At 34.4% G+C, this 27,638-nt stretch overlaps 1 protein-coding gene across 2 annotated transcripts; it reads right to left on the minus strand.

Annotated features, from left to right (window-relative positions):
- Positions 1–5,087: 5,087 nt before the first annotated feature.
- LOC128183130 (shiftless antiviral inhibitor of ribosomal frameshifting protein homolog) lies at positions 5,088–19,690 on the minus strand. Of its 2 annotated transcripts, XM_052852027.1 has the most exons (8): positions 19,608–19,690; positions 17,889–18,000; positions 16,625–16,668; positions 12,695–12,832; positions 11,437–11,537; positions 8,478–8,779; positions 8,243–8,380; positions 5,088–5,395 (listed from the first exon to the last, which is right to left on the minus strand). In XM_052852027.1, exons 1-8 carry the CDS (start codon positions 19,686–19,688, stop codon positions 5,157–5,159), a joined length of 1,155 nt encoding a protein of 384 aa, XP_052707987.1. In that variant the 5' UTR covers positions 19,689–19,690; the 3' UTR covers positions 5,088–5,156. The 2 variants fall into 2 exon arrangements, with proteins under 2 accessions (XP_052707987.1, XP_052707988.1); XM_052852028.1 differs by lacking the exon at positions 8,243–8,380.
- Between the last annotated feature and the right edge of the window lie 7,948 nt (positions 19,691–27,638).

Consider the following 27,638-nt stretch of genomic DNA (forward strand, 5'->3'; position numbering starts at 1 on the left):
TTACGGTCCTTGTCAGATATTAATTGACCGAGGACAAGGGTCAAGGTCAACCTACATTTGACATCGCCCGTCTCGATGTATAGTCACGAAAAGTCCGAAATAAAAGTCAAATACTGCTGTTAAATTTTAAGATTATCTGACAGGAATTTAACACTGTTGTTAACTCTAGCGGTATTGTTCTAAATACAAATCGAATAAAATACATGCAATATCTTTGTCATAAATATCAATATTTCAGCAGTTAAAAGCACATCTTTGACTGGTCGAGAGAAAAATCCTAATTTGTGGCAAACTTTCTCAGTGGTAAGCAAAAAAAAATCAAATTTTATGGATCAATAATAGAGCATCAAAATTCAAATTAAGATATGATCTTTTGATCCGCTCCCGTGTAACAATAGGTGCGTTCAGAGTTGTACCGTTGGTGAAATTGAGATTTACCGCTGGCAGCATTTGGTTGCCATCGGTGAACTATGGTGGTCATTGGTCACCAAGTGCTGCCATTTGTAGCAATTTGTATAGGTAGTACAATGAACGATTTTTTGTCAAATTCAAACAAATGGTAACCTTTGGTTACACTTGGTTACCAATTGTAACCATCTGAACATATAAAACAGTTGAAAACAAAACAAAATACCTTTCCTCTGTGAAGTGTGACTCTTTCCCTTTAAAACAGCTTCGTTGAGTGATTTATTATGCTTAAAAAGTCATTACACAACTTTGATGACAATTTTGTTGAATTCCCAATTATATAAAGAAGTCTACAAAAGGACTACCAATCCATCATTAATACAAAGAAAGTAAAGATAAATTGCAAAATTGATAATAAATATTTAACGCCAGCAAGAATGTATATATAAAATAGAATCAATTCTTTAACAAGAGCTTGGACTTTGGGTAGTTGTCCCAAACAGCAATGTGATATAGGCCTATCAATAATTTCTTTGTTGGCCATGGATCTTTGAAATCTATAAAGCAATTTCTACGCAATCTGTGCATATTTCACTCGATATCAACATCCTTTTAACTTGATTTGATGCAAGAAATAGTAACGTCTTGCCGAAAGTCCAAGCTCGAATTTCAAAATGCCGGTTCTCTATCACATACTTTCTATAATACTAAAATGTTTCTGGGTATAGAAACGGGTTTTAGAAGCCCTCGGTTGTCTTAGATTGTCTTCAAAATATTCATTTAATAAGATATGCATATATCTTATTCTAAAGTCTTTATTTACATCAGTATCTATAGGCATCTTATATCCCGCCATGTTGAATTAGCATAATGGCGTCACCTACCAAACTTGCCCAAGCTCTAGGCTGCCAGTAGATTTGGTGACCTCATTTGAAATTGAAAGTACACAAATGGTCAACATTGGTAACCAATTGCTACAACTGGTTACCAATTGTAGACATTGGTGACCGAACTTGCCGTTGGTAACAATCTGGTGAACTCTGAACGCACCTATTGTGCATGTATGTCTGCGGATCAAAGAATCTAAGGAGCTTATGATGCTGATCTCCACTATCTGTGATATATACGAATGTTTGTATGAAGCTGTGTTACTTCTGTATTACATCAGTGTTACATGTGTATTACATCCGTGTTACTTCTGTATTACATCCGTGTTACTTCTGTATTATATCCGTGTTACTTCTGTATTACATCAGTGTTACATGTGTATTACATCCGTATTACTGCTGTATTACATCCGTGTTACTTCTGTATTATATCCGTGTTACTTCTGTATTACATCAGTGTTACATGTGTATTTCATCCGTGTTACTTCAGTATTACATCTGTATTGCATCCGTGTTACATGTACATCTGTATTACATCCGTGTCACATCTGTGTTTCTTCTGTATTACATCCGTGTTACATCTGTATTACATCCGTGTCACATCTGTGTTACTTCTGTGTAACCTTTGTGTTACATATGTATTACATCTGTATTTCTTCATAACATCTGTGTCATCTTTCTTCTGTGTCATCTTTTCTGGGTTTGCACACATGGATTCATATAATGAAATGTAATACATGTATATTATGCATGTATTTACAAATATAAATATTAATCAATAAACAGACTCAGTGGTAAAAAAAAATTATAGTGTTGGTTGTAAATGGATATATTTATAAACAACATGGTCAATGGAAATATTATAATAGATTTGGTGATAAATGGACATAGTAATAAATAGACTTGGTGGTAAATGGACATATTTATAAGTGGACTTAGTCGTAAATGGACATCTATACTACTATTTCAAAATAATAGACTCGATTTTTTGGGCTTTAATACCGAGATATCGGAAGATTACTAGTACTGTCTTTTGTTTTATATACTTTAAACATTATTGGTACTTGAAGATTACCAATTTGCTTTTATTTTTTCTCAATCAAGCTTCGCTAATTAAGAATTAACGAGAATTCCTTTACAAAATCCGGAAATCATCTGGATTATTTGGAGTTTACAATCTTGCGCATGCGCATTAAATTCACGCTAAATCTTTAGTTTATCTTTCAACAATATCAGATTTGCATGGATAAACTCAGAAACGATATTACAAAAACATAAACGTGTAAATTTTCATTGAAAATTTGTCATAATTATATTCTGTTCATCAAAGGAAGTACGGGAAATAACTCCGGTGCATTTAATATGAAAAACCCCGAATGTCAACATGATGTGTAAATTCGAAGCGAGTTAAAAACGTTGGTGAAAAAGTGTGGAATTCTTCATTAATATGAATTAAATCTTTAGATGAAAGGTATTTACAGCCCTTAAATGGTTTGTTATGAATAAGTTGACTGTTATTTTCAATGCAACTTCATTAATGTTCACAAAAATTGTTTCGGAGCTATTCTGCAATTTATTTTGCTACATTACGGGTATATGGAGGGCATTTTAACTGTGGTGAAGGCCTGTCCCGAGACAAAGATAGAGTATTCTAACTAAGCTGAGTGTAGTTAAATAAATACATTGTAGCATTATTGTAGGCTTAAAGCTTGGTTATGTAAATGTCAACAATACAGTGTGTCGATGTATCCATTACGTAAATGTCCGATATCATACGCAATGTCAACCTGTGCACGCAAGGGTCAAAGTCTAGTATTATAATAAATAAATATTTTTGGTGATAATTGGACATATTTATAAATATAAAACTTTGTGGTAAATAGACATATTTATAGATAGACTTGGTGGTAAATAGACATATTTATAAATAGTCTTGGTGGTAAATAGACATATTCATAAATAGACTTTGTGTTAAACAGACGTATTTATAAACATATTTATATAAAATCTTGGTGGTAAATGGGCATATTTATAAATAGATTTGGTGAAAAATGGACATTTTTATGAATAGTCTTGGTGGTAAAGGGAACTAATTGCGTTGTTCTTCTGACAGATATCAATTTTCTCAATATAGAAGATGATCCCGATCTGTACTTGCGACTGATCGGAGATCCTAACCAGTGGTCTCTAGGATGGAATCTGATTTCACAAATAGGAAACTAATATCAGCTTTTAATTCAAGTACATGATTTTTCATAGTGTTTTTTTCCAGAGAAAAATTCATATAGAACCATTGAAAGTTGGTATGAATTTTCTGTGTTTCAAAAATGATACTGCAAAGATTCTGTCCTTTCATTTATTAGACCATAATAGGACAAGTCACCAACTCTAACATCTTGGTATTTGACAGAAGAAAGGAGTCACCGTGTATAATGTAGCTACATAAAACCTTTCTTCAACAAACAGAAATATCAAAAACAATAGATTTATTGTAGATCAAAAACAATAGATTTATTGTCAATCAAAAACAGTGCAGTGAACAACATGAGAAATAAGATCATCTGTCTAACAATTAATTCAACAACTCACTACATTCACATTAATCTCCCGGACACAATTATGGCGGCTAAAGATACGCTGCCCTAATTATCTTGGAATGATTATCAAGACAAATAACATATGAATATGAAATACTTAAAAGTAATTCTTTTTTATAATTATTCAAAATATTTTAATGATAAACCCATACACACACTCTCGTATATACAAATAAAGAAATTAACAAGATAAAAATAGCAAAACAGAAAACAATAAAAAGTTAAATAAATTATGTAAAAATTTAAGCTATATACACATGTAGAAATAAATTAAAAAATAATGGTGTGAAGTTAAATAAAAAAAATTTATTCATTGGTAAATTCAGCCACCAATGACTTGTATTGTAAAACTGTGTTACATACAGGAACAGGTGCTCTATATACACAGACAAACAGACAGACGGACAGACAGACAGACGGACAGACAGACAGACAAACGGACAGACAGACAAACGGACGGACAGAGAACAGACGGACACATAGACAGACTAACATGGACAAGAATATAAATGGTTCAAACGCCTTGCCGGCAAAACAATAAAAAGTGGGTTTTAAACCAACAAATTCGGTGAAATAAAAAAGCGAAAAAAGTAACGAAGGATACAAAAAATGAAACATTAGATGTTTCATTAATAAGGAATGCAAAAATCAAGACTTTATATATATAAAGACGGTGGTATGGGATACTCCGGGATAATAATGTGGATAAAAGTAAATCTTAATCAAAATATAATCACCGTTTTGAAAATTTTAATTGTGCAATATTTGACCATGAATTGCGATTTGATGATTCTTAGAATGTAAAAGTTGCAGGGGTTTCACTCTCATGACTTGCAGAAAAGTATCTGACATGTTACTGTATTGTAATTAAGCTACATTTTTAGACATTGAAAGTTTGAAAGGAAATTATATATACATTATCCTTAGCTTTATCATTTATTACTTCACAATATTTGGGTTTTCTATGCTTTATAAGCTGTATTTTTATAAAATTTATTTTGCTGCAAAACCTGCGATTCATGTAAAAAACGAAGAATAAGATTAAAAAAAATCATTAGATTTTATCAAATGAAAGGTTTTCAATACCGGATTTCAACGATATTATTTTGCTTTAATCAGGCCTTTCGATAGCTTTCCTCCCACAAAAATTACGACTAAATGAAGTTTTCAAAGACCATGGTTGTTGTTATTTTTTTTCATTTTCGTATCGTAAATACATTTCCAAAATAAAAAATTTCGACAACCCCAGCCCTTTGCACTTAATCTAATCCTCGTCGTTGCTGTTGTTATTATCGGCGTCGTTGTTGTCTTCGTCCGGATCTTCCGGAATGACGTCGACACTGGGCCGGAAGTCAGAGAGAACAGAGGAGGCCTCGTCATCATCCAGCATCAAACTGTCCACCGTCGAACCGGAACTACGATGGGGCAGGCTGGGAGTGATCACGCGCCTCTTGCCGCTCGCCTGGCGCGACTCCGGATGTACGCAGGTACTTGGAATGTATTCTGAAATATTCGACATTTGAGTCATTCAGAGGCGAAATGGTGATGAAAACTGGAAAACAAAAGTGTTCAAGACAGCGAAAAATGCATGCAAACATCACAGTCATGTAAAATTTAGTTATTTTAATCGCTTCGAATTTGACATTTCTAATGATATTTATTAATAGATAATAATCGGACAGGAATTGTTGATTGTTGATATGTTGATTGATTGGTTGGTGGATTGATTCATATTGATCGATTTATTTAAAACTCGTTCAATGATAAACCCTTCAAAATTTTATGGATGGTATTGAGGGGATTATATAGCATGTACAATTGAGTTTAGCGAGAACTGGTAAAAGGAAGTGGAGGGTGGACGATGACACGAGTGTTTGAATACACACCGGTGATTTTCGGGTTATCGATAGTTACTACATTTAAGTACATCCTACTGATAAACCGGGAAATTGGTATTGAATACCGGGTGGTAAATCAAAGGCCTGAAGGGCCATAATGGCTTACACGTTTGATATGACTATATTTACATGGATCGAGTATGATTCCCTCTATTTCTTACGAAAACTTTAGTTTATTTATAGCTCTATAGAAAGTAACTAGCTACATGTAATTCATAGATCTATAGAAACTAACAGGACCGATATCAACATGCCCCATTTGTTGATTGGTCGAACCTTAGTGACCGAAACAGACAGGATTGAAATCTAGATGCCTCTTTTATCAATTGGTTGAAACCACCGTTGCTTTTAGGAAAATCATAGACTGCTTAAAATAATAATGATGATGTCAGACTCAAACTCCACTTTGAGACAATTTGTTTCTTTCTTTTATCCAACGACTGAAGTACATTAACTGTAAATTAATTCAACTTTATATAGGACACAAAAACACTTAAAACCAACATGCTCTCAAATATCAGTATACCTTGTATTCCTACGCACTATGAACTTGCGCGAGAGTTGGTGCACGGTGCAACGTAACTGCGCCACAGCCAGCGCGAAATCACTGCACGTAAAAATAATATAACCAAATGATGAAATGTACTGCATGTTATGTACTATAATTAATGAATTCTCATGAAATCTACACCAACAAGTATTATTCCATTTTATTTGTATTTCATAAATGTATAATTGTTCATATTTTTCTAGATTTCTCTCTACTTTTTTAAGAGGCTGACCTTCACAAGCTTTTATAAGAAATATAGATTCACAAGGCAGTTCTAACACCTTCTGTTTTATTTTTTTTCCCTTTGTACAGAGATAAACTCTTTGGAAGGGGGGGGGGGGGGGGAGAAACAGGCAGAACTATGCAATTACAGCAAACTTGTTTTGACACCAAATTTAATTAAAATTAATTACTGCACTATAACTAAAATTTGCAGTCAGTCTCTCTTCACATGACATGTATACACAGTCATTTTCAGAGGCATACTATACGATGTCTCTATGTTATAGTAATGTGACATCGCTTCCGTATAAGACTTGCAATCAAGCTTAACTGTATATTGTTTTCTTATTTGAGTACATTTGGTCTCAAGTTTCCAATATTTTTACGACAAATAAACACTTCAATCATAGCACAACCAAGGTAACACCATTGAGGGAACATTGTGCTATTTTTAGATCTTGGAAAATCCCCAACATTCGATAATGGCGGAGGTGTCGAAGAAGGCACATTATATTAAAACAAGTAGTAATTGCCCCTCTATTTATGCATTTATTACCGATTTATACTCCCAGTTTCAATATACCTCAATCATAAGTTCAGTTCTTTAACCGTTAAACACTTTCCCCCTTGCTGAGATCGATGTCGATCGAAGTTAGCGACGCTCTCTGCGGGTGCAAACGTTTTTATGAAGATTGAACGAAATAACGACAACTTTACATTTACTTATCACTGTTAGGATCTGAAATAATTGGGAAAAGATTGTTTGCTTATAATACATGTAAGTATGCATAGCGGAAAGCATGGCGACACTGTGTGATGCATGGCGGGGGCCTATACCTCTATGTAAAAACGGCCTAGGGAAAACACTGCAGTTATAATATTCATTCGCGTTAGATTTCGAGTTTATTTAAATAAAGTCAATATTGGTTACAATAAAATAAGTGATAATAACATATCGAAAGTATAATCTTGCTTAAAGATATTTATTATGAACAACAAACAGTTAACTTTGCAACATTCGAATAGAACTATTTTTTGTCGCGCATGTTCAGATAACTGAACTCTTTGCCGTAAAGATTATCCGGTAACTAGATGGCCGTAAGCCATAAAAACTATGGGTTTGTATACATACCGGCAAAATATCTAGTGATCATAAACGGTTTTATTTGTTATACACAAGGGCTACAGACAGGGCTGTGGTAAGCTGAGTTGTTTACAGGCTACATACCGACCTCTGGTATAAGGTGGTAATTGTATACTTCCTGGCTATACAGCGAATGGTGGTATAAAGCGGCTTTCGTATTAATACTTCCTGGCTATATTCCATAAGGTGGTATATTGTGGAGTTTGTATACTTACTGGCTATATACTATATGGTGGTTTAAGGTGGCGTTTGTATACCTACTGGCTATATACTATATGGTGGTTTAAGGTGGCGTTTGTATACTTACTGGCTATATACTATATGGTGGTTTAAGGTGGCGTTTGTATACTTACTGGCTATATACTATATGGTGTTTAAGGTGGCGTTTGTATACTTACTGGCTATATACTATATGGTGTTTAAGGTGGCGTTTGTATACTTAATGGCAATATAGCGATTGTTGGTATTAAGCGGTTTTGTATACTTACTGACTATATACCATATGGTGGTATAAGGTGGCATGTTTATATACATACCGGCACCTGCTGAGGGGTTGTTCCCTGGAGGGTCAGGATAAAGCCCTGCATTATCGCTCCTTCGTGTATTATTGTCGCTTCTTTGTGTACCATTATTATGTCTTCTTTGAGTACCTCTGCGATCGTATAACAACTCACCTGAAGAAGTCATCAAAACATCCAATGAGGAGACAGTATGCTGTGTATTAAGACCGTCATCGTGTATTCTTTAGAACAGTCCAAACGTGCTTCTTACCGCCATTAAAATTCCCCGGTGTGTTGACTTGACCGTGGTATTGGCCATATCCATACACAAACTCTTCTCCTCCGTAACCTCTTGGACCTCTATATTCCCTCCCCTGGTATTCTGCGTTTTGACGTCCGTGACTTCTCGGCTGATTTCCTGTGCTGCGGTGTGTACAGTCAGGGGCATTGCAGCTATGTCGACTGTGGGACTTCCGGTCTTTCCTAGCTTCCGGTGGACGGGCAGAAACAGCTAGAGCCATTGAATGACAACTGTAACATTCGCTTCTTGTGACATTTTTCTGGCCGTAACCACTAGAAAAATTAATTAATAAGAAAGTTACACTTGACTACGCAACTTCACCCCCCCCCCCCCCTAAAAAAAAAATCCAAAGGAAAAAAACAAAAAAACCAAAATGAAACATTTACAACACATTAATATGATAAAATATACTGCTTAATTAATGATAAATGACGCTGATTACTCATTTAACAAACATGTTGAATTAAAACAAGAGGCCCATCGGCCACATCGCTCACCTGAACAGCAGTTCCTTGTAACATTACATTTCGTACCATATGCTTTTTCTATTTTAAACATTGAACCCCTTTCTGGGGACCCAGTTATGGTCCAAGGTTTATGGTTGGCTTGAACAACATAAATAGTAACATAGGAATGAAAATGTGTAGCACTGCGGTGGGACCGCACGTACACAACCTGAAAAACTAAACGTAGCAGAGTTCCACTTCAAGAGGAATAATTCTCAGACTGTACAGAACATCAAGAAAAATAACTCTTGGTTCCACTACATTAGAGTTTACACAATTTGAGGATCCTTGCATAGTAATCTCACAAACTGTAGCATTATAGTTCTCGAGAAAAACTTTTTAAAAACATTTTCAATATATCTTTCTATGTTAAACTTTGAACCCCTCTTGGGGCCATAGTATTAGTCCAGTGCTAAAGTTTTAATTATTTGGAGTCTACATTATTTAAGGATGCTTGCATAGTTATCTCACAAGCTGAAGCATTATAGTTCCCTAGAAAAAGATTTTTCAACATTTTCCCTCTATATTTCTATGCTAAACTTTGAACACCTCTTGGGGCCCCAGTATTAGATTGAGGTCACGGCTTTTATAATTTCGAATCTACACTATTTGAGGGTGCTTACGTTGTTATCTGACAAATTGATGCATTGTAGTTCTCGAAAAGAAGATTTTTAAACATTTTCCATATATACCGGTACTTATACATTTAACTTTAAACCCATCTTGGGTCCCTAGTATTAGTCCAGGAGTCACTATTTTAAAACTGTCGAACCTTCATTATCCAAGGTTGTATGCATGATAGTAATCTCACAAGTTGAAGCATTGTAGTTCTCGAGAAGAAGAATTTTTAACATGTTACCTTTATATTTCTATAATAAACTTTGACCCCATTTTGGGGCCCCAGTATTGGTCCGGGGGTCACGATTTTACCAATTAGGAATCTACATAAGCGAATGATGCATGCACAGAAATTCCACAAACTAAAACATTGTAGTTTTTGAGAAGAAATTTTTTAAACTTTTCCTTTATATTTTTTAAAATGTTTAAATTTTGAACCCCTCTTGGTGCCCATCAATTGTCCGGGAGTTACAATTTTTTGAATCTACATTATTTAAGGATGTACATGTATGCATAGTAATATCCCAAACAGTTGCACTATAGTTCTTGAGAAGAAGATTTTAAAACATTTTCCTATATATGTTAAAATCTAAACCCCTACTGGGGCCCAACTTTTTGTTCGGGGGTCACGATTTTTACAATCTTCACTATATATACAACCTTTTGTGTATGTATTGGCATTTTTGGTGAAGTGGTTCTTGAGAAGAAAATTTTTAAACATTTTCCATATGTAGTTCTATGTTAAATTTTGAACCCCGTCTGGGGCTGCAGTTTTGGTCTGATGGTCACGATTTCTACAATTTAGAATCTTCATTATATATACAAGCTTTTGTGTAAATATTGGCATTTATGGTGCAGTGGTTCTTGAGAAGAAGATTTTTTAAACATTTTCCTATGTATTTTTATGTTAAACTTTGAACCCCGCCTGGGGCCCCAGTTTTAGTCCGAGGGTCACGATTTTTACAATTTAGAATCTTCACTATATATACAAGCTTTTGTGTAAATATTGGCATTTCTGGTGTAGTGGTTCTTGAGAAGAAGATTTTTTAAACATTTTTCCTATGTATTTCTATGTTAAACTTTGAACCACGCCTGGGGCCCCAGTTTTGGTCCGAGGGTCACGATTTTTACAATTTAGAATCTTAACTATATATACAAGCTTTTGTGTAAATATTGGCATTTCTGGTGCAGTGGTTCTTGAGAAGAAGACTTTTAAAGACATGCACCCTATACTTACTGTTTCGCAATTATCTCCCTTTTGAAAAGGGCTGTGCCCTTTATTTTAACAATTTATAACCCCCTTTCCATAAGGATGCTTTGTACCAAATTTGGTTTAATTTGGCCCAGTGGTTTTTGAGAAGAAGTTGAAAATGTGAAAAGTTTACAGACGGACGGACAGACAGACAGACAGACGGACGGACGGACGACGGACAACGGGTGATCAGAAAAGCTCACTTGAACCTTCGGTTCAGATGAGCTAAAAAAGGGAAAGACAGCCAAAAGCGATGGTTTTAAGGCCTATGAAAAAAGGTGTGTTTTTAGGGTAACACTGATGAAAAAATTAGGTTAGGTAGGTAGGGATTTTTTTAATTTTATCATATTTTTTTCTGCATAAATCCTAAGAATGTTTGTTTGTGTCATATTTAAAAACAGATTTTTTAATAGAAATAATATAAAATTCACAATCGGATAAAAACAGACATATAAAAATGGTAGGATCGGGGCATTTTCCTAGGTTAGGTCGGGTTAACCTATTAACGCAACTTTTTTTTAGGCCTGAGCATTGACAAATAATTTCTCTGCACCTGAATTCTTTTCCACAGTCACAACGAAATGTGGCCCATCCGTATTCCTCATCCTCGTGTATTGGGTCGAACTTCCGCTGACATCTATTACACTTTGACACCTACAATGTACATGGCAGTACAGTGAAGGTGTGCATTAAAAAAAATAAGTCCTAGCTGAAAGCAAGCATCCTTTACTTAGGCGGGCATTTTTCGGTTTATATATTAAGATATATTTAGAACTTCAGATGTAAGTACTGTGGCTCATGTGTATAGTGGTCGTAATAGGTAAACTATAAAAAGTGGAACGGGCAACTTCAAAATGGACATTTTCGGCGTTATACTTCCCTTTCCACTAACTGCTTGATGTAATATCGACCACAGTTTAGAACCAAACCGCGGGCGATTCATTTTGAATATTAAAATAATTTATCAAAACTTTAACATTCTAATAATGTAAGGACATAGTCATATTGGAATACTAATGTAATCAGAAAAGGAGTACGTCTCTATGTTTGCAGAAATTCACTTCTGTTGACTCCGTCTGACTAGACTGATAACACCACCTTTTTTTGTAGTTTACAAAACGTGCTGCGAGCTTCAAGATATTCCAGCATTTTTGGGTAGAAGCCATGCTTATGTAAGGTCCTGTGTTAAATCTTTTGAAGGAGTGCGTCCCAGTCCTAGTGTTGATATCATTTACAAATCATTCATTTATTGGAGTACATCTTTATTATACTTCATAGTGACGAGATTTTACCAGTTTGTGAGTTCTCCATAGTAACGAGATTTTACCGGTTTGTGAGTTTTAAACAGTAACGAGATTTTACCAGTTTGTTAATTCTACAAAATAACGTCGTTTTACTCATATTTGCGATTTTTGCAGTTTATGAGTTCTAAACAGTAACGAATTCTTAACGGTTTTTGCATTCTACGTTGTCACATTAATTTGATTCTACCGGTTTAAGAGTTTTACACAATAACCGAATTGACTGGTCTGTAAGTTCTACACTGTAACGAGATTTTACCAGATGTTGTGAGTTCTACACAGTAATCAGATTTTACCGGTCTGTAAGTTCTACACTGTAACGAGATTTAACCGGTTTGTGGGTTCTACACAGTAACCATATTTTACCGGTTTGTAAGTTCTACACTGTAACCAGATTTTACCGGTTTGTGGGTTCTATACTGTTACCAGATTTTACCAGTTTTTTTTTTATTTCTACACTGTAACCAGATTTTACCGGTTTGTGAGTTCTTCACTGTAACCAGGTATTACCGGTTTGCGTTTTGGGACCCTCGTCCACCACACGTTATCACAGGCCTCACACGCGAACTGCCGCTTCCGGTTTGGGATCCTGTCCCTCTCGGCATTCTGACGGAGAACTTCATCCTCACGCAGCCCAACAATGTCTCTCTGAAAGGGTAAAAAATAGAATAACAGTGGTAAAAATATAGGTCATAGAGAGGGTCAAAGACAGAATAACAGTGGTAAAATATAGCTCATAGAAAGGGTCAAAGACAGAATAACAGTGGTAAAAATATAGCTCATAGAAAGGGTCAAAGACAGAATAACAGTGGTAAAATATAGCTCATAGAAAGGGTCAAAGATAGAATAACAGTGGTAAAGTATAGCTCATAGAAAGGGTCAAAGATAGTATAACAGTGGTAAAAATATACATGTAGCTCATAGAAAGGGTCAAAGATAGAATAACAGTGGTAAAAATATAGCTCATACGAAGGGTCAAAGATAGAATAACAGTGGTAAAAATATAGTTCATAGAAAGGGTCAAAGACAGAATAACAGTGGTAAAAATATAGCTCATAGAAAGGGTCAAAGACAGAATAACAGTGGTAAAATATAGCTCATACAAAGGGTCAAAGATAGAATAACAGTGGTAAAAATATAGCTCATAGAAAGGGTCAAAGATAGAATAACAGTGGCAAAAATATAGCTCATAGAAAGGGTCAAAGACAGAATGACAGTGGTAAAAATATAGCTCATAGAAAGGGTCAAAGACAGAATGACATTGGAAAAAATATAGCTCAAAGAGAGGGTCAAAGATAGAATAACAGTGGTAAAATATAGCTCACAGAAAGGGTCAAAGACAGAATAACAGTGGTAAAAATATAGCTCATAGAAAGAGTCAAAGACAGAATAACAGTGGTAAAATATAGCTCATAGAGAGGGTCAAAGATAGAATAACAGTGGTAAAATATAGCTCATAGAAAGGTGAAAGACAGAATAACAGTGGTAAAATATAGTTCATAGAAAGGGTCAAAGATAGAATAACAGTGGTAAAAATATAGCTCATAGAAAGAGTCAAAGACAGAATAACAGTGGTAAAATATAGCTCATAGAGAGGGTCAAAGATAGAATAACAGTGGTAAAAATATAGCTCATAGAAAGGGTCAAAGACAGAATAACAGTGGTAAAATATAGCTCATAGAAAGGGTCAAAGATAGAATAACAGTGGTAAAATATAGCTCATAGAGAGGGTCAAAAATAGAATAACAGTGGTAAAAATATAGCTCATAGAAAGGGTCAAAGACAGAATAACAGTGGTAAAATATAGCTCATAGAAAGGGTCAAAGATAGAATAACAGTGGTAAAAATATAGCTCATAGAAAGGATCAAAGACAGAATAACAGTGGTAAAATATAGCTCATAGAAAGGGTCAAAAATAGAATAACAGTGGTAAAAATATAGCTCATAGAAAGGGTGAAAGACAGAATAACAGTGGTAAAAATATAGGTCACAGAGAGGGTCAAAGATAGTATGACAGTGGTAAAAATATAGCTCATAGAAAGAGTCAAAGATAGAATAACAGTGGTAAAGATATAGGTCACAGAGAGGGTCAAAAATATAATAACAGTGGTAAAAATATAGCTCATATAGAGGGTCAAAGATAGAATAACAGTGGTAAAAATATATGTCACAGAAAGAGTCAAAGATAGAATAACAAAGGTAAAAATATAGCTCATAGAAAGGGTCAAAGATAGAATAACAGTGATGAAAATATAGCTCATAGAGAGGGTCAAAGATAGTATAACCGTGGTAAAAATATAGCTCATAGAAAGGGTCAAAGATAGAATAACCGTGGTAAAAATATAGCTCATAGAAAGGTCAAAGATAGAATAACAGTGGTAAAAATATAGCTCATAGAAAGGGTCAAAGATAGATTAACAGTGGTAAAAATATAGCTCATAGAAAGGGTCAAAGAATAACTGTGGTAAAAATATAGCTCATAGAAAGGGTCAAAGATAGAATAACAGTGGTTAGGAAATAGCTCATAGAAAGGATCAAAGATTGGAGCTTGATAGGATAACAGTGGTAAGGGAATACCTAATTTGGAAATGGTACAAAAATAGAATAAAAGAGGTAAGTGGTAAAAAATAGACTGGCATAGAGACGGTCAAAGACTAGAGCTTGATAGTATAACAGTGGTAATAAAATAGACCATAGAGACGGTCAAAGACTGGAGCTTGATAGTATAACAATGGTAAGAAAATAGACCATAGAGACGGTCAAAGACTGGAGCTTGATAGTATAACAGTGGTAAGAAAATAGACCATAGAAAGGATCAAAAATTGGAGCTTGATAGAATAACAGTGGTAAGGAAGTAGCTCAGTGAAATAGTACAAAGATAGAATATCAGTGGTAAGGAAATAGCTCATAGAGAAGGTCAAAGAAATAACAGTAGTAAGGGAATAGCATAAAATTTTACATTTCTGATTTAACGAGGCCGGGTCTAATTTGTTCTGCCCTAGATTTTTTAATGAAATTTTTTACCTGAATTTCTACTGATATAATTATTATTTTAAGCTTAAAAAATAAGACATTTACCACAACGTTTGTTTAGGGGGTCATCTCAAAGTTTGTTAATCTTTAACATAGGACCCCATGCGATTTCGCTTGAAATGTATCAATTTTGCACATTTTTTTAAACTTCTGCCCTAGGGATTTGTTTTTCTGTTCTACATATTAAAGTTATAGCTAAAAGGCATCAAATGGTCAAATAAAAAAAACCTTTTACCTCCTGGTTTGTTCCAGGGGTCTTATCAAAGTTGATTTTTGTATGCCCAATTTCCCAGATTTGTCAGATAATGGCTATTTTTTATTTGACAAAGGCGGAAAAGGTGCTCTTTATAGTATTACTAAAGCATTCAGATATATTCAAGTAATAAAAAATATATAACATCACATATTAAGGGTCATTAATATAAAATACATGGTTACTGTTTTGAAATATATGAATTAAGTTATATTTAGGCGGGTTAAGAAAACGTGACAGAGGGTTAGGCCTGCTGAACCCTCTTCACGTTTTCGACCCGAGCCCAAATATAGCTTATACTTCGAGACATTTATGTTTATTCCACAATATAACATTAATTTTACGCATTAAATGAGCCATTTTCAACAAATTTCGCTGAATATCTGCAGTTGAAACTATCACGCCATGGCGTCAACCAAGCAAAAAGATGACGTCACAATACAAATGAAACGCTGCGCGAAAGCGTGCGTACTCGTTCTGTACTCGGCCTCGTTAAAAGTTTTATGAACAATTTGAAAGCAAAATGTATGGTTTTGTGAGTACAGGTATGCTATTGAAAGTAGAGTAGATGTTATTGTTATTGTTTATTATGTTATTATTTATTGTTTATATGTTATTGTGAGTACGAGTGTGGTACTGTGAGTATGAGCATACGACTGAGTATAAGTAAGGTATTGTGAGTACAAGGATAGTATTGTGAGTACAAATATGGCATAATGAGTATGGTATTGAAATTATTAGTATGGTATAGTGGGTACAAGTATGATTTTGAGAGTTAGAGTATGGTATAGTGGGTACAAGTATGATTTTGAGAGTTAGAGTATGGTATTGTGAGTATGATCATAAAATTGTAAGTTGAGTAAGGTATACTGAGTACAAGTATGTTGTTGTGAGCACGAGTTAGTATTGTGAGTATGAGTATGGTAATACATGTACGAATATGGCATTGTGAGTATGAGCGTAAAATTGTTAGTTGAGTAAGGTATATAATGAGTACAAGTATGTTACTGTGAGCATGAGTATGGTATTGTGAGTACGAGTATGGTATAGCGTGTACGAATATGGCATTGTGAGAATGAGTAAGTTGCTGTAAGTATGAGTATGGTATAGTGAGTATAGTATAGTGAGTATGAGCATATTAACAGTGAACTTACCTCTGATCTGTTCGACAGCAGCTGGTTCACAATGTGTGGCTCACCTACATAATGTACACTCATTATAAATATCAGAAACGAAAGAGAGAGAGAGAGAGAGACAGAGAGAGAGAGACAGACAGACAGACAGACAGACAGAGTTAACTGTTTATGTTGTACAGAGAGTTAACTGTTTGTGTTGTACAGAGAGTTAACTGTTAATGTTGAACAGAGATTAACTGTTTATGTTGTTCAGAGTTAACTGTTTGTGTTGTACAGAGAGTTAACTGTTAATGTGGTACAGAAAGTTAACTGTTTATGTTGTACAGAGAGTTAACTGTTTATGTTGTACAGAGAGTTAACTGTTTGTGTTGTACATAGAGTTAACTGTTTATGTTGTACAGAGAGTTAACTGTTTATGTTGTTCAGAGTTAATTGTTTGTGTTGTACAGAGAGTTAACTGTTTGTGTTGTACAGAGAGTAACCGTTTATGTTGTACAGAGAGTTAACTGTTTATGTTGTATAGAGAGTTTACTGTTTATGTTGTACAGAGAGTTAACTGTTTATGTTGTACAGAGAGTTAACTGTTTATGTTGTACAGAAAGTTAACTGTTTATGTTGTACAGAGAGTTAACCGTTTATGTTGTACAGAGAGTTAACTGTTTATGTTGTACAGAGAGTTAACTGTTTATGTTGTACAGAGAGTTAACTGTTTATGTTGTACATAGTTAATTGTTTATGTTGTACAGAGAGTTAACTGTTTATGTTGTACAGAGAGTTAACTGTTTATGTTGTTCAGAGTTAACTGTTTATGTTGTACAGAGAGTTAACTGTTTATGTTGTACAGAGAGTTAACTGTTTATGTTGTACAGAGAGTTAACTGTTTATGTTGTACAGAGAGTTAACTGTTTATGTTGTACAGAGAGTTAACTGTTTATGTTGTACAGAAAGTTAACTGTTTATGTTGTACAGAGAGTTAACTGTTTATGTTGTACAGAGAGTTAACTGTTTATGTTGTACAGAGAGTTAACTGTTTATGTTGTACAGAGAGTTAACTGTTTATGTTGTACAGAGAGTTACTTGTTTATGTTGTACAGAGAGTTAACTGTTTATGTTGTACAGAGAGTTAGCTGTTTATGTTGTACAGAGAGTTAACTGTTTATGTTGTACAGAGAGTTAACTGTTTATGTTGTACAGAGAGTTAAGTGTTTGTGTTGTACAGAGAGTTAACTGTTTTTGTTGTACAGAGAGTTAACTGTTTATGTTGTACAGAGAGTTAACTCACTGTTAAGGACAAAATCAATAGCTTCCAATTGGTTCCAGCCATGGTTGTCAAGGAGACGTGTAACTTCCTGTTTGCTAAAACGTCCGTGAAAGAGCTCACGAACACGTGTTGTCTGTTCAAAACAAAAGAATGAATGATCTACATACACTTACATAGACTATATTTGTTTAGTCTATAGTACATGGCCTAGACAGAAAAACTGTAGTCAATTCCGAAAAATGTTTTCAACACTTTTGCAAAGACTGCACTAAGATAAAAACCGGAGATCATTTACGTGATAGAGAGTATTATAAAGTTAGACTTAGTTCTAGTCTCTTATCAAAGAGCCTCCTTGTTTAGTCCTTATTCATTCCTTTTTGTTTTCAAATAAAAGTAACGTGTAAAGATAGTCTGTAACTAATATGGTTGCCGGGAAAATATCATGTAAACTAATCAGTTCGCAGTATTCACTCATTTACTCACATAATAGTGTTATTTATTACCTAATCAAAGGGATTTTCTTGTTTTATTACAGATTAAATATTTTCGTCTATTTTGTGTATTCATGTTTGAAAGTTATCTATTGAACTGCTGGTCAATAGACAGTGATCTATTGGACCGCCGGTCAATAGACTGCGATCTATTCGACCGGCAACGAATTTTAGAAAAAGTTTAATTGCTTCAAGATTAAAACTAAAAGATAACTTTATATTGTTTATTTTACTATTGTTCTTAAAATTCATCTTTTATGTCATCTTGGTATTGATTGACAATGAGCTGAATGCATTGCATAATGCATAATGGTCTGAAAACTTCTGTAATTTATAATTGTGAACACAAAATACTAAAAACGGAATTAGGAAATAAAACGCTGGCCTCGGGCAATAGATCATACTGAGCTCTTCCATGCACCTCGGAAAAATATTAGGGTCTATTTGCTGCTCAAGCATTAATTTAAATAATTGTATAATACATAATATAAAAATTGTGTATTACCTCTATAAAATAAATGCATACTAGTATATTTCCAAACTAGTAAATAATTATATATACTTATGAAAACGTTGATAGCATAGATAAGAAATCTTCAAATACATTGCATTTATTTCCATTACATACATTGATTAGAGGGCTTTCATCTTAAATGCGCATCATGACTATATAATTGTCTGCTGTAAAATTATTTGTATCGTGTATACCCCTCCCCCCTCCCCACAATTATGAAATAGCTGGAAACAGAATACTTCCGGTTTGGTTTGGAGTTTCCGTCTTTACCTGTGGCCCCTCCAAGCTAATTCTTCCCTGGATCCGCCACTCTGATTAATCAAGAGAACCTTAGACCTTAGACCATGGATCTAGAGGCACCGTGGGTTGGAAATTTTAAAATTACAAAATCATCACGGTGAAATTACTTTATTAATCGGAAACCTTTTCTCTCTCCCAGCACTAATAAATTACAATGATACAATATTTACCCCCCCCCCCCCCCCACCACCCCATTCCACAATGTCCGGGAAAATTTTCTGACTTCGCACATGGGTTTATCCCCTGACAAAATATACAATTTAAATAAAAAGGGAGGGAACGATGTCCTCTTATTGTGAACTATGAAAGAAATAACATTATAATTGTTTGAGGAAAATCGATCGTGTTGCCTAACGTTATATATAGATCCGCCTATAATTTAGAGCTATAAGGTACTGGACTTATCGTTCAGTGCTTGAGTTTTCTGTTTCTTACCATACGCATTTTCTCCTCGTCGTCTCCCATTTTTATCTGTTTCGTGTCAGGTCCTCTTTCCGTGAAAAGGGCTACTTTCATTTTATTTGGATATGCAAAGAACGATAACTCTGATTGGTCTTCTGATAGCTCCGCTAGTGCTTTAACTAGCTTTTATTATGCATTGTGTAAATCAAGAAAACATAGTCTACCTATCTCTCTGGGACATATGAATTTTTTGGAAAACTTATAATGCCTATTTAAAGGCAATTTTTCACATTTATACTATAAATACTTTAATTATCTCAAATAAATGCTTTTATAATTGCTCATCTAAAGAATTTCTTATATGCGGGTTAAAATTGGTATGAAATACATGTAGATATTGACGAGATAACTGTTAATTAAAGAACAAGGGACGTTATTGGCCAAAAGATGCCGTGTTTTAAAATCTAATGATACCTACCATTTTCAAAAGCCAAGAATAAACAAAACTCAATGGTATATGATTTATTCATATAACTTTAGTGTAAGTATGATACATTTTACGTTAAACACGGCGCCTTTTTAAAACGAAACGTCGACATTTTACGATGCCTTTAACGCGGCGTCATAAACATGACGGACAGGCTTAACTGGATTTTAACACAACCAAACATTTCTCTAATTATTTTTTTTTTTTTGGTATTAGTATTTATTTCCAAACTTTCCATTCCCTTTGTTTAGAATAAGAATTTCGTATTAACTAACCCGACATAGTTAGGGAATCCGTACTGCAGAGAAATACTCGAAAGCCAGGTAAATGAATATATTATTTACATCCACCAAGTATGATTCCCTCTATTTTATTACGAAAATGGATTGTACATTCATAGCTCTGTTGAAATTGACGAACTGAAATATAAACGATCCAGTTCTTACTAGTTATCGATCGGTCGAAACCTTCAGCAACCTAAGAAAAATCCCGGACTACACGAAATAATTATGGCGATGTCAGAATCAAATTCAAATAGGAGATGATTTGGCTGTTTCTTATACCTAACGTACTGATGAACGTAACAATAATTTTGTTAATTTTTCTGACTTTTTTTCAACCAGTTTATTAATTTGTTAATAGAAAGATATAAATATAAACAATAAATTAGCGATCAATGCAGAGAAAAAGAACGCGGGTAATGTAATTTTTTCTGTATTGTCGCCACCTTCATTAACCACATGAATCACCATAGAAAGCATTTTAATATCTTACTTGTACTTTTTTAGTTTCTTGATTTTTTCTAATACACAAACAACTACATGTAATTTAAGACAATCGACGCGCGTGGATAGAACAATTTAGCAACTTTTTAAATGCAGTAATTTCACAAAGAAAATCATTTACCACCCGGTACAATAATATACAAGAAAACTCATTAACTGAACAGATGAATAATGTATTTTAACTTCTAGCAAGTATTAAGAACGAGCACATGTCAATGCACTTTCTTTTCAATCTAATTACGTGTGCTTTGTATAGATAAAACCTATAAACCTGGTCATAGATCGTCTACAAACTTTTAGTCATTGTGTGGAGATCGTTGTTTAAACCGTGAGTCTAGAATAAATAAAATTTATTCAAATAAGACTTTAGTAGTTCAGTCACTGTTAGTATGCACAAACATACATTCAGAGAGAGAGAGAGAGAGAGAGAGAGAGAGAGAGAGAGAGAGAGAGAGAGAGAGAGAGAGAGAGAGATTTAGTTTATTTCTGTTCAACGTATAGAATATATACAAATTAAACTTCACACTCGCAGTGTAAGAATCATATCAAACATAACAAACAATGTAAGACTAAGTTATTGCTGATACTTCTATTATCTTCGGACTTAAAAAACAATGGAACGACACGTTTTTGTTCTCGACTCGCGGAAGGAGCATGTGATGCAGCTAACCGGCTGAGTATATACATGTGTATATAGCATGTGGACTCTGAAACTGCTTGGTTGAATCTCATCATAATATGGTATTGTGCATTATTTTATCGATTAAAGGATTTAATATATGACAACTAGATTAAATAAATAGCTTATATATGTGATTTAAAATTAAATGTACGTAAAGTTTAGTCTATCGCACCGAAAACGCTCAAAAGGCCTTGTTTATTGACAATTATTATGCCTTCTGTCAGTTTGTCACTATATATTCAATACTCATCTATTTTCGCATAGTATTAAAGGGTTTATATAGCGTAAGCATACTATGCCGAAATAGAGCACGGCAAATGTTTTCAACGAAAATCTTTCAAGCGCCGACAGCGGGATTCGAACTCACGACGCTAAAATATTTCAAGCTTGAAGCCCATCGCGTTACCGCTACGCTAACATTAGCCGTTATTAAAACTCTCGGTATTTATATATATAAAACGTAGATATATACGACTGACATCAAGCAATTAAAATTATTCATTTTTCCAAAAACACTTCATTATTGACGGTAATTTTAAAGTTAAAGTTTCTTATAAACTTTTGAACAAATTGATTGAACATTTTTCAAAGAAATTCTACATGAGAATCACAAAAACGCTGTTTTAAATGACGCTTGATAAATAATGTACAAGAAAAAAATTCAATGAGATTTCGTCTGCTAAACATTTCGAGTTTTCTCGGTAAGACCAAACGTCTCTCATTTCTTGAAAAGAACATAAACCTTTGTTGACTTTTTATTGTACAACAACAACTTGTTGATTAAATAAACAATCAAATCAATTGATTAATTTGAAGAAAAAAAACCAAAAGCTTGCTTTTCCAGTGATAATTTATAGGGACTTGTCAACACTCGAACGTCACAGCTACTTAAATATAGCAAAGCACGTCAGTATATTCAACAGTCGGCATAGTATTAACAATAGTGTTGTGTTGTGCATGTACTATGCCTAAATAGTAGTCAGGGTTTGATACATAGTGCACGAGCCGGAGGCGAGTGCACTATGTATCAAACCCTGACTACTATTTAGGCATAGTACAAACACAACACAACACTATTATATAAATAGTGAATTTTGCACTTATTAATTATCATTAACCCCCCCCCCCCCTTTTCCAAATTGCTGGATCCGCCTCTGTCCAGTAGTCAATCAAGTCCCCTCAGCCTACCAGTAAACACACATATCTACATGTTCGTCTTGTATTGTGTGATGTACCACATAACCATGTCCACTGTTTGTTCACCATAAGGTAAGGCTTATTGCCTTTTGCGCATGTACTGTGTAATGTTTATATAATATCGGTTTCGCGACAAAGTTAAAAAATGCACTTCAGATTGTATTGTATATAACTGTGCGAAGTTGCGATGGCAAAAGTGCGAAGATGCGAAAATACGACGGCGGAAGTGCGAAATTGCAAAGGCGATGGAGCGATATTACTATCGCTCCTTCGCTTTCGCAACTTCGCACTCTTGTCTTCGCTCTTTCGCCGTCGCCTTCTTATGTTTGTGAAGCTTTCTATCTTTTATGGATAATTTTTACTGTATAAAATAACATCTGAGGTAGAAGACGGACTTTTGAGATTTTATTTTCAACAGCCTGCGCAGATCCATATTTTTTTTTCGGGGGGGGGGGGGGGGGGGGTCCGAGGGATATTTTGTTGAATCCAAATCCAATGCATGAGCAAGGAATGTCGCATAATGATATTAGAATGTAACTATGTTTGAACCACGGATTTTTTCATAAAGGTATACAGACAGCTGGTAAGTAAGCATGGAACGATTTTAGCACAAAACGAATCGGATGAGAAAATCTGAACGCGAAAGATTAGCCTATCTGTGTGTTTTGTGCGCATAACCTTTTCACGGATTTCTTGAATTAAGCAAATAATTCTTAGCATAATTTTTCAATTTTTGATAATTTGCCTGCACAATATTGGTGTGTTTTACCAGCCTAACGTATATAGGCCTAATGGGCCCGCATGTCAGAAATATCGTTATTTTAGTACACCGGTGAAAAAGTGATAGTGATAGTGATAGCTGATTTTATTCAATTATTGTTGCATAAAATGAACATGGTGTAATTTTGTTATGTTTGAACACATTCTTAAATTTAACCGTTGTAAATTATTGACATTTGATTGAAGATTTATGACATGCAAAAAATGACGTCATAATCGCACTTGATTTCAAATGGCGAGGAGTTTCCCGAAAGTGACGGAGTTAGTGGGCTATACGTGGGCGTAAATACACAATTTACACAAAAATTTAGAATTTACAATATGACAGTATTAATGACTATCAAAATATCAAGCAAATTTGTAAAGGTGGAAACAGAATATTTGGAATGAGAGTAACAAAAAACTTAATCAAATGTTTTATATGAGGCACCCTCGACTTAGCTGCAGGTCTGTAGCTCCCGATCACAAAAAATGGATGGACGACTGTGGAGCTACAGTACTAGTGCCATCCATTGAAAAAAAAAAATTGTATTTCTAGCCCATATATGAAACGTGCGCTAGTTTTGCTTTGTTTTGTTTTTGTTTTTTTTTTTTTTTTTTTTTACTAATAGACCCCTTCACGATAACTGCGGTACTGCTATCTTGCAGGGCAAAATGATATACTTTGCCGAAATTTCAGTAGGTAGATAATTAAATGACGTAAATGAAACAATTGACGTTACGTCATATTTCATCAAACTATGTTATTTTGCCCTGCAAAAGAGCAGTACCGCAGTTACCGTGAAGGGGTTAATTAGCCTTACTGCATTTATACGCAAATTCTGTGAAAACAATTTACTGCTGATTTCATCTCTTTTCTTGTCTCAGACTTTCTCCGGGACAAACTACCGTCGACCTCGGAAAATCAAGTATGTTTAATTAATTATTTACTTCATTTTACGGGGCTGGTGAAGGTGATTAAAAGACCCTCAGAGGCAAGTAAAGATAATTTCGGGAATTTCATGAAGAATGTAATGATACTAATTACATGTATTTTCACAGAATTTACATACAAATATTATAAGGTTATTGGTTGTCGGACTTTGCGATGAAAAATAACAAAGTTTAAAATTTTGAGATTTAGAAAAGTGTTTACAGTGCTTCAATGCAAGTACGCCATCACATAAATTATGTATGATAAAGAAACGCCTCGGTACAATTTTAAATCAGTCGGAGCGAAACGTCTCGGTACGAATCGTCCCGTAACCCAAATATGTTCCCATGGTCACGACCGAGAGGAACACCCGAACAAATACCTGAGCGGTCGTTTAACGCCGTTAGATATGGAGGGTAATCGTGTTCAAAAATCCAGACATGTAAACTTGTAGATCCGAATATGTAATCGTGTTTGTGTGTGAGTCTGAGTATGAATATGTGTAATTCTGATCGTGTAACCTATAAAACTCAGGGATAAACACTTCAGAGTTGACCCCGCAGGCCTTCAATCTAATTTTTCCTAGAGATGCAAATTGCAGCTGTTAAATACATGTAACCTGCCACTATAATACACACTTTCGATCTGTAGTCTCTGCATTTGTATTTCCGTTTTCTGAAATATCACGACTGACATATAGCAAATCAACAAATGTAAAGTCTACAAGTTTGTCGAATTTTGACATGACCTTATATGGAAATAGTGACGTCACCGATAGAAAAAGGCTAGCTGCGGGTAAAGGCATGTCGTAATCGCCGGAATAGGGACGGAATAAATATTAAAAAATACAAGGTGGGTCTATAATCATATTATCTCTGGATAACAACTTTTCTTAGAAAGTATTATTTTTCGGAAAGTTATCGATAAGAAAAACAATGAATTTAAAGACATTGGTTTTGAGATTTTGATTAATATGAGACATAAGAAGCGACACCCCCCTTTGAAAATAAATAAATAAAAATTCCAAAGATAATGTCAACTGTCATGAAACTAAAATGTGTATAAATTATTGTTAAAAATGTTTTATTTTGCATTGTCGGCAATGTGTAGGGAAAAAAGCCTATCATGCAGGTGAAAATTGACATTTTTTTTTTAATTTCAAGCAATTATTACGGGATACGAGCATGACGTCCTGAATGAAGCTTCAATACAGACTCACTTAGTGATATTGGTTGATAAAAAAAATTTCGGAGAGCTATTATAACACAGCGCTAGAGCAACCTCTGAACATGTACTGTTTACCATAAAGCAACTACTTAATTTTGTAAAATTATCGTTAATACAGTATATATTTTAAAACATTTTATAATTAAAATTCAGTTCATATACGATCAAATTCATCTGACCCACCCCATTCCTTACTTTCAGAAATTCAATTTCCGAAGAAAAATCATAATTACAAAGACATACACGTACATACTAGTATACCATTTCTATTTCTTCAAACCCTTTTAATTTTTAAGAAAACTTGGTGCTTTAATTAATAATTATGAAACTTCTTTTTATTTAAAACAGTTTTAGTTTGTTTTATTATTTATCTTTCACTTGCACAACAAAATCATTTTGATATTTTTAAAAACGTGTAAATACATGTATAGTTACATACATTTTTCCGCAAAAAATTACCAAATCTTTGCTGGTCGTTTATTCTAACTAATTCAGAAAAATAACAAAATAACAAGAGAAAAGCTGTCAATGTGACAGCAAACCGGGTTTTCTTTTGTGTGAACAGTATCTATAATCCATTTGTCAATCCTGAATTGATAAAAACTACCTATCCAAAGAAATGGGGTACTCTATATGCAATGTTTTTGCCAAAAATGACTAAGTTCAACAGCTGATATTTTTTTTTTTATAAATTAACAGAAATAAAAATGCTAGCAATTTGCATACCCTGATATACATGTATATATAATTGATATGCAGAAGAACAATTAATTTCCTATCTCGAAAACTGTACGAGGAGTTATTGGAACAATACGGGTACCTTTTTACAGCCACTCGCCCGCCCGCCATTTTCACTATTTCAATAATAAAAAAAAACCGGTTAAAAATTCTCTATATAAATTCTTAGAATTCAGAGGAAATAGAGCTACATGGGACCTCACAGCGGTCTCCGAACCTCATGCCGCTAAAATACAGGCACGAAGGCTGCCCCCCCCCCACTTTTTTGCACAGCAAAGATATTTGCATACAAAAAATAGAATTAAGATGGAGTTGCCCCCCCCCCCCCCCCAACACGTTTATGGGACCATGGAAAAATCTGAATTGTAAATAAGGAAATAATCAGTGAAATTGAAGTTAAAGGTACTAGGATTTTCAGAATTTTAGAAAGTAACCTTTTTTTTTTTTTGCTTGTCAAGATTTTTGGATGAGTCTGCCCCCCCCCTCCCCCCTCCCCCCACTTTCAAAACCTGAAATATATTTACCCCCTAAGAAAATTTCTTGATCCGTCTCATTTCTAGAAAAGAGTACGCATTAACTTATATTCCAGTTTAAGTTACATGTCAAATTATTTTAGAAAAATAAGATATTAGGCATTTCTTTTTAACCCTTATCGTATAATACCATGAGAATTATATTAAAGAAATTAGCGCATTCGTCACATCGGCGACGATTTTTATATGCATGACCCTCTTCCTGTTTGGCCCAGTTTCAATCATACCTCAACAATTTTTCTAAAAATAATACCGGTATTTTCGATAAAAAAAAATGTCGTTTATTAAAAGCTTATTGCAACAGTTATGCTCGATATTATGTTTATTTTTCATCCATTCCGGCGATTACGGCATGCCGTTTCCCCGCAGTAAGGCAGTTGCCATATAAGGTCATGTCAAAATTCGACAAACTTGTAGACTTTACATTTGTCAATTTGTAATGTGTCAGATGTGCTATTGCCGAGCCTGAAGATACAAATGCAGAATCTACGGATTGAAAGTGTGCAAAGTTGAAGTTTAATTAGCTGATGAAAGCAATAAAGCTGCAAATTGTGCATCATGCGAAGGAACTAAGTCAAATCTTACACGTGTTTATGATGAGTTTTATAGGTTACACGATCAGAATTACACACATTCATACTCAGACTCACACACCAACACGATTACATATTCGGACTTACAAGTTTACATGTCTGGATTTTTGAACACGATTACCCTCCATA

This window comes from Crassostrea angulata, chromosome 5 (genome assembly GCF_025612915.1).
Source record: "Crassostrea angulata isolate pt1a10 chromosome 5, ASM2561291v2, whole genome shotgun sequence".
Lineage (NCBI taxonomy): Eukaryota > Metazoa > Mollusca > Bivalvia > Ostreida > Ostreidae > Magallana > Magallana angulata.

Coding starts and splice junctions, on each gene's coding strand:
- LOC128183130 (XM_052852027.1), bottom strand. CDS start 19,688: ATGAAAGTAGCCCTTTTCACGGAAAGAGGACCTGACACGAAACAGATA. Junction 12,833..16,624: donor TGCTGTCGAACAGATCAGAG/GTAAGTTCACTG, acceptor TTACCCTTTCAG/AGAGACATTGTTGGGCTGCG. Junction 8,381..8,477: donor ACCGGGGAATTTTAATGGCG/GTAAGAAGCACG, acceptor TGACTTCTTCAG/GTGAGTTGTTATACGATCGC.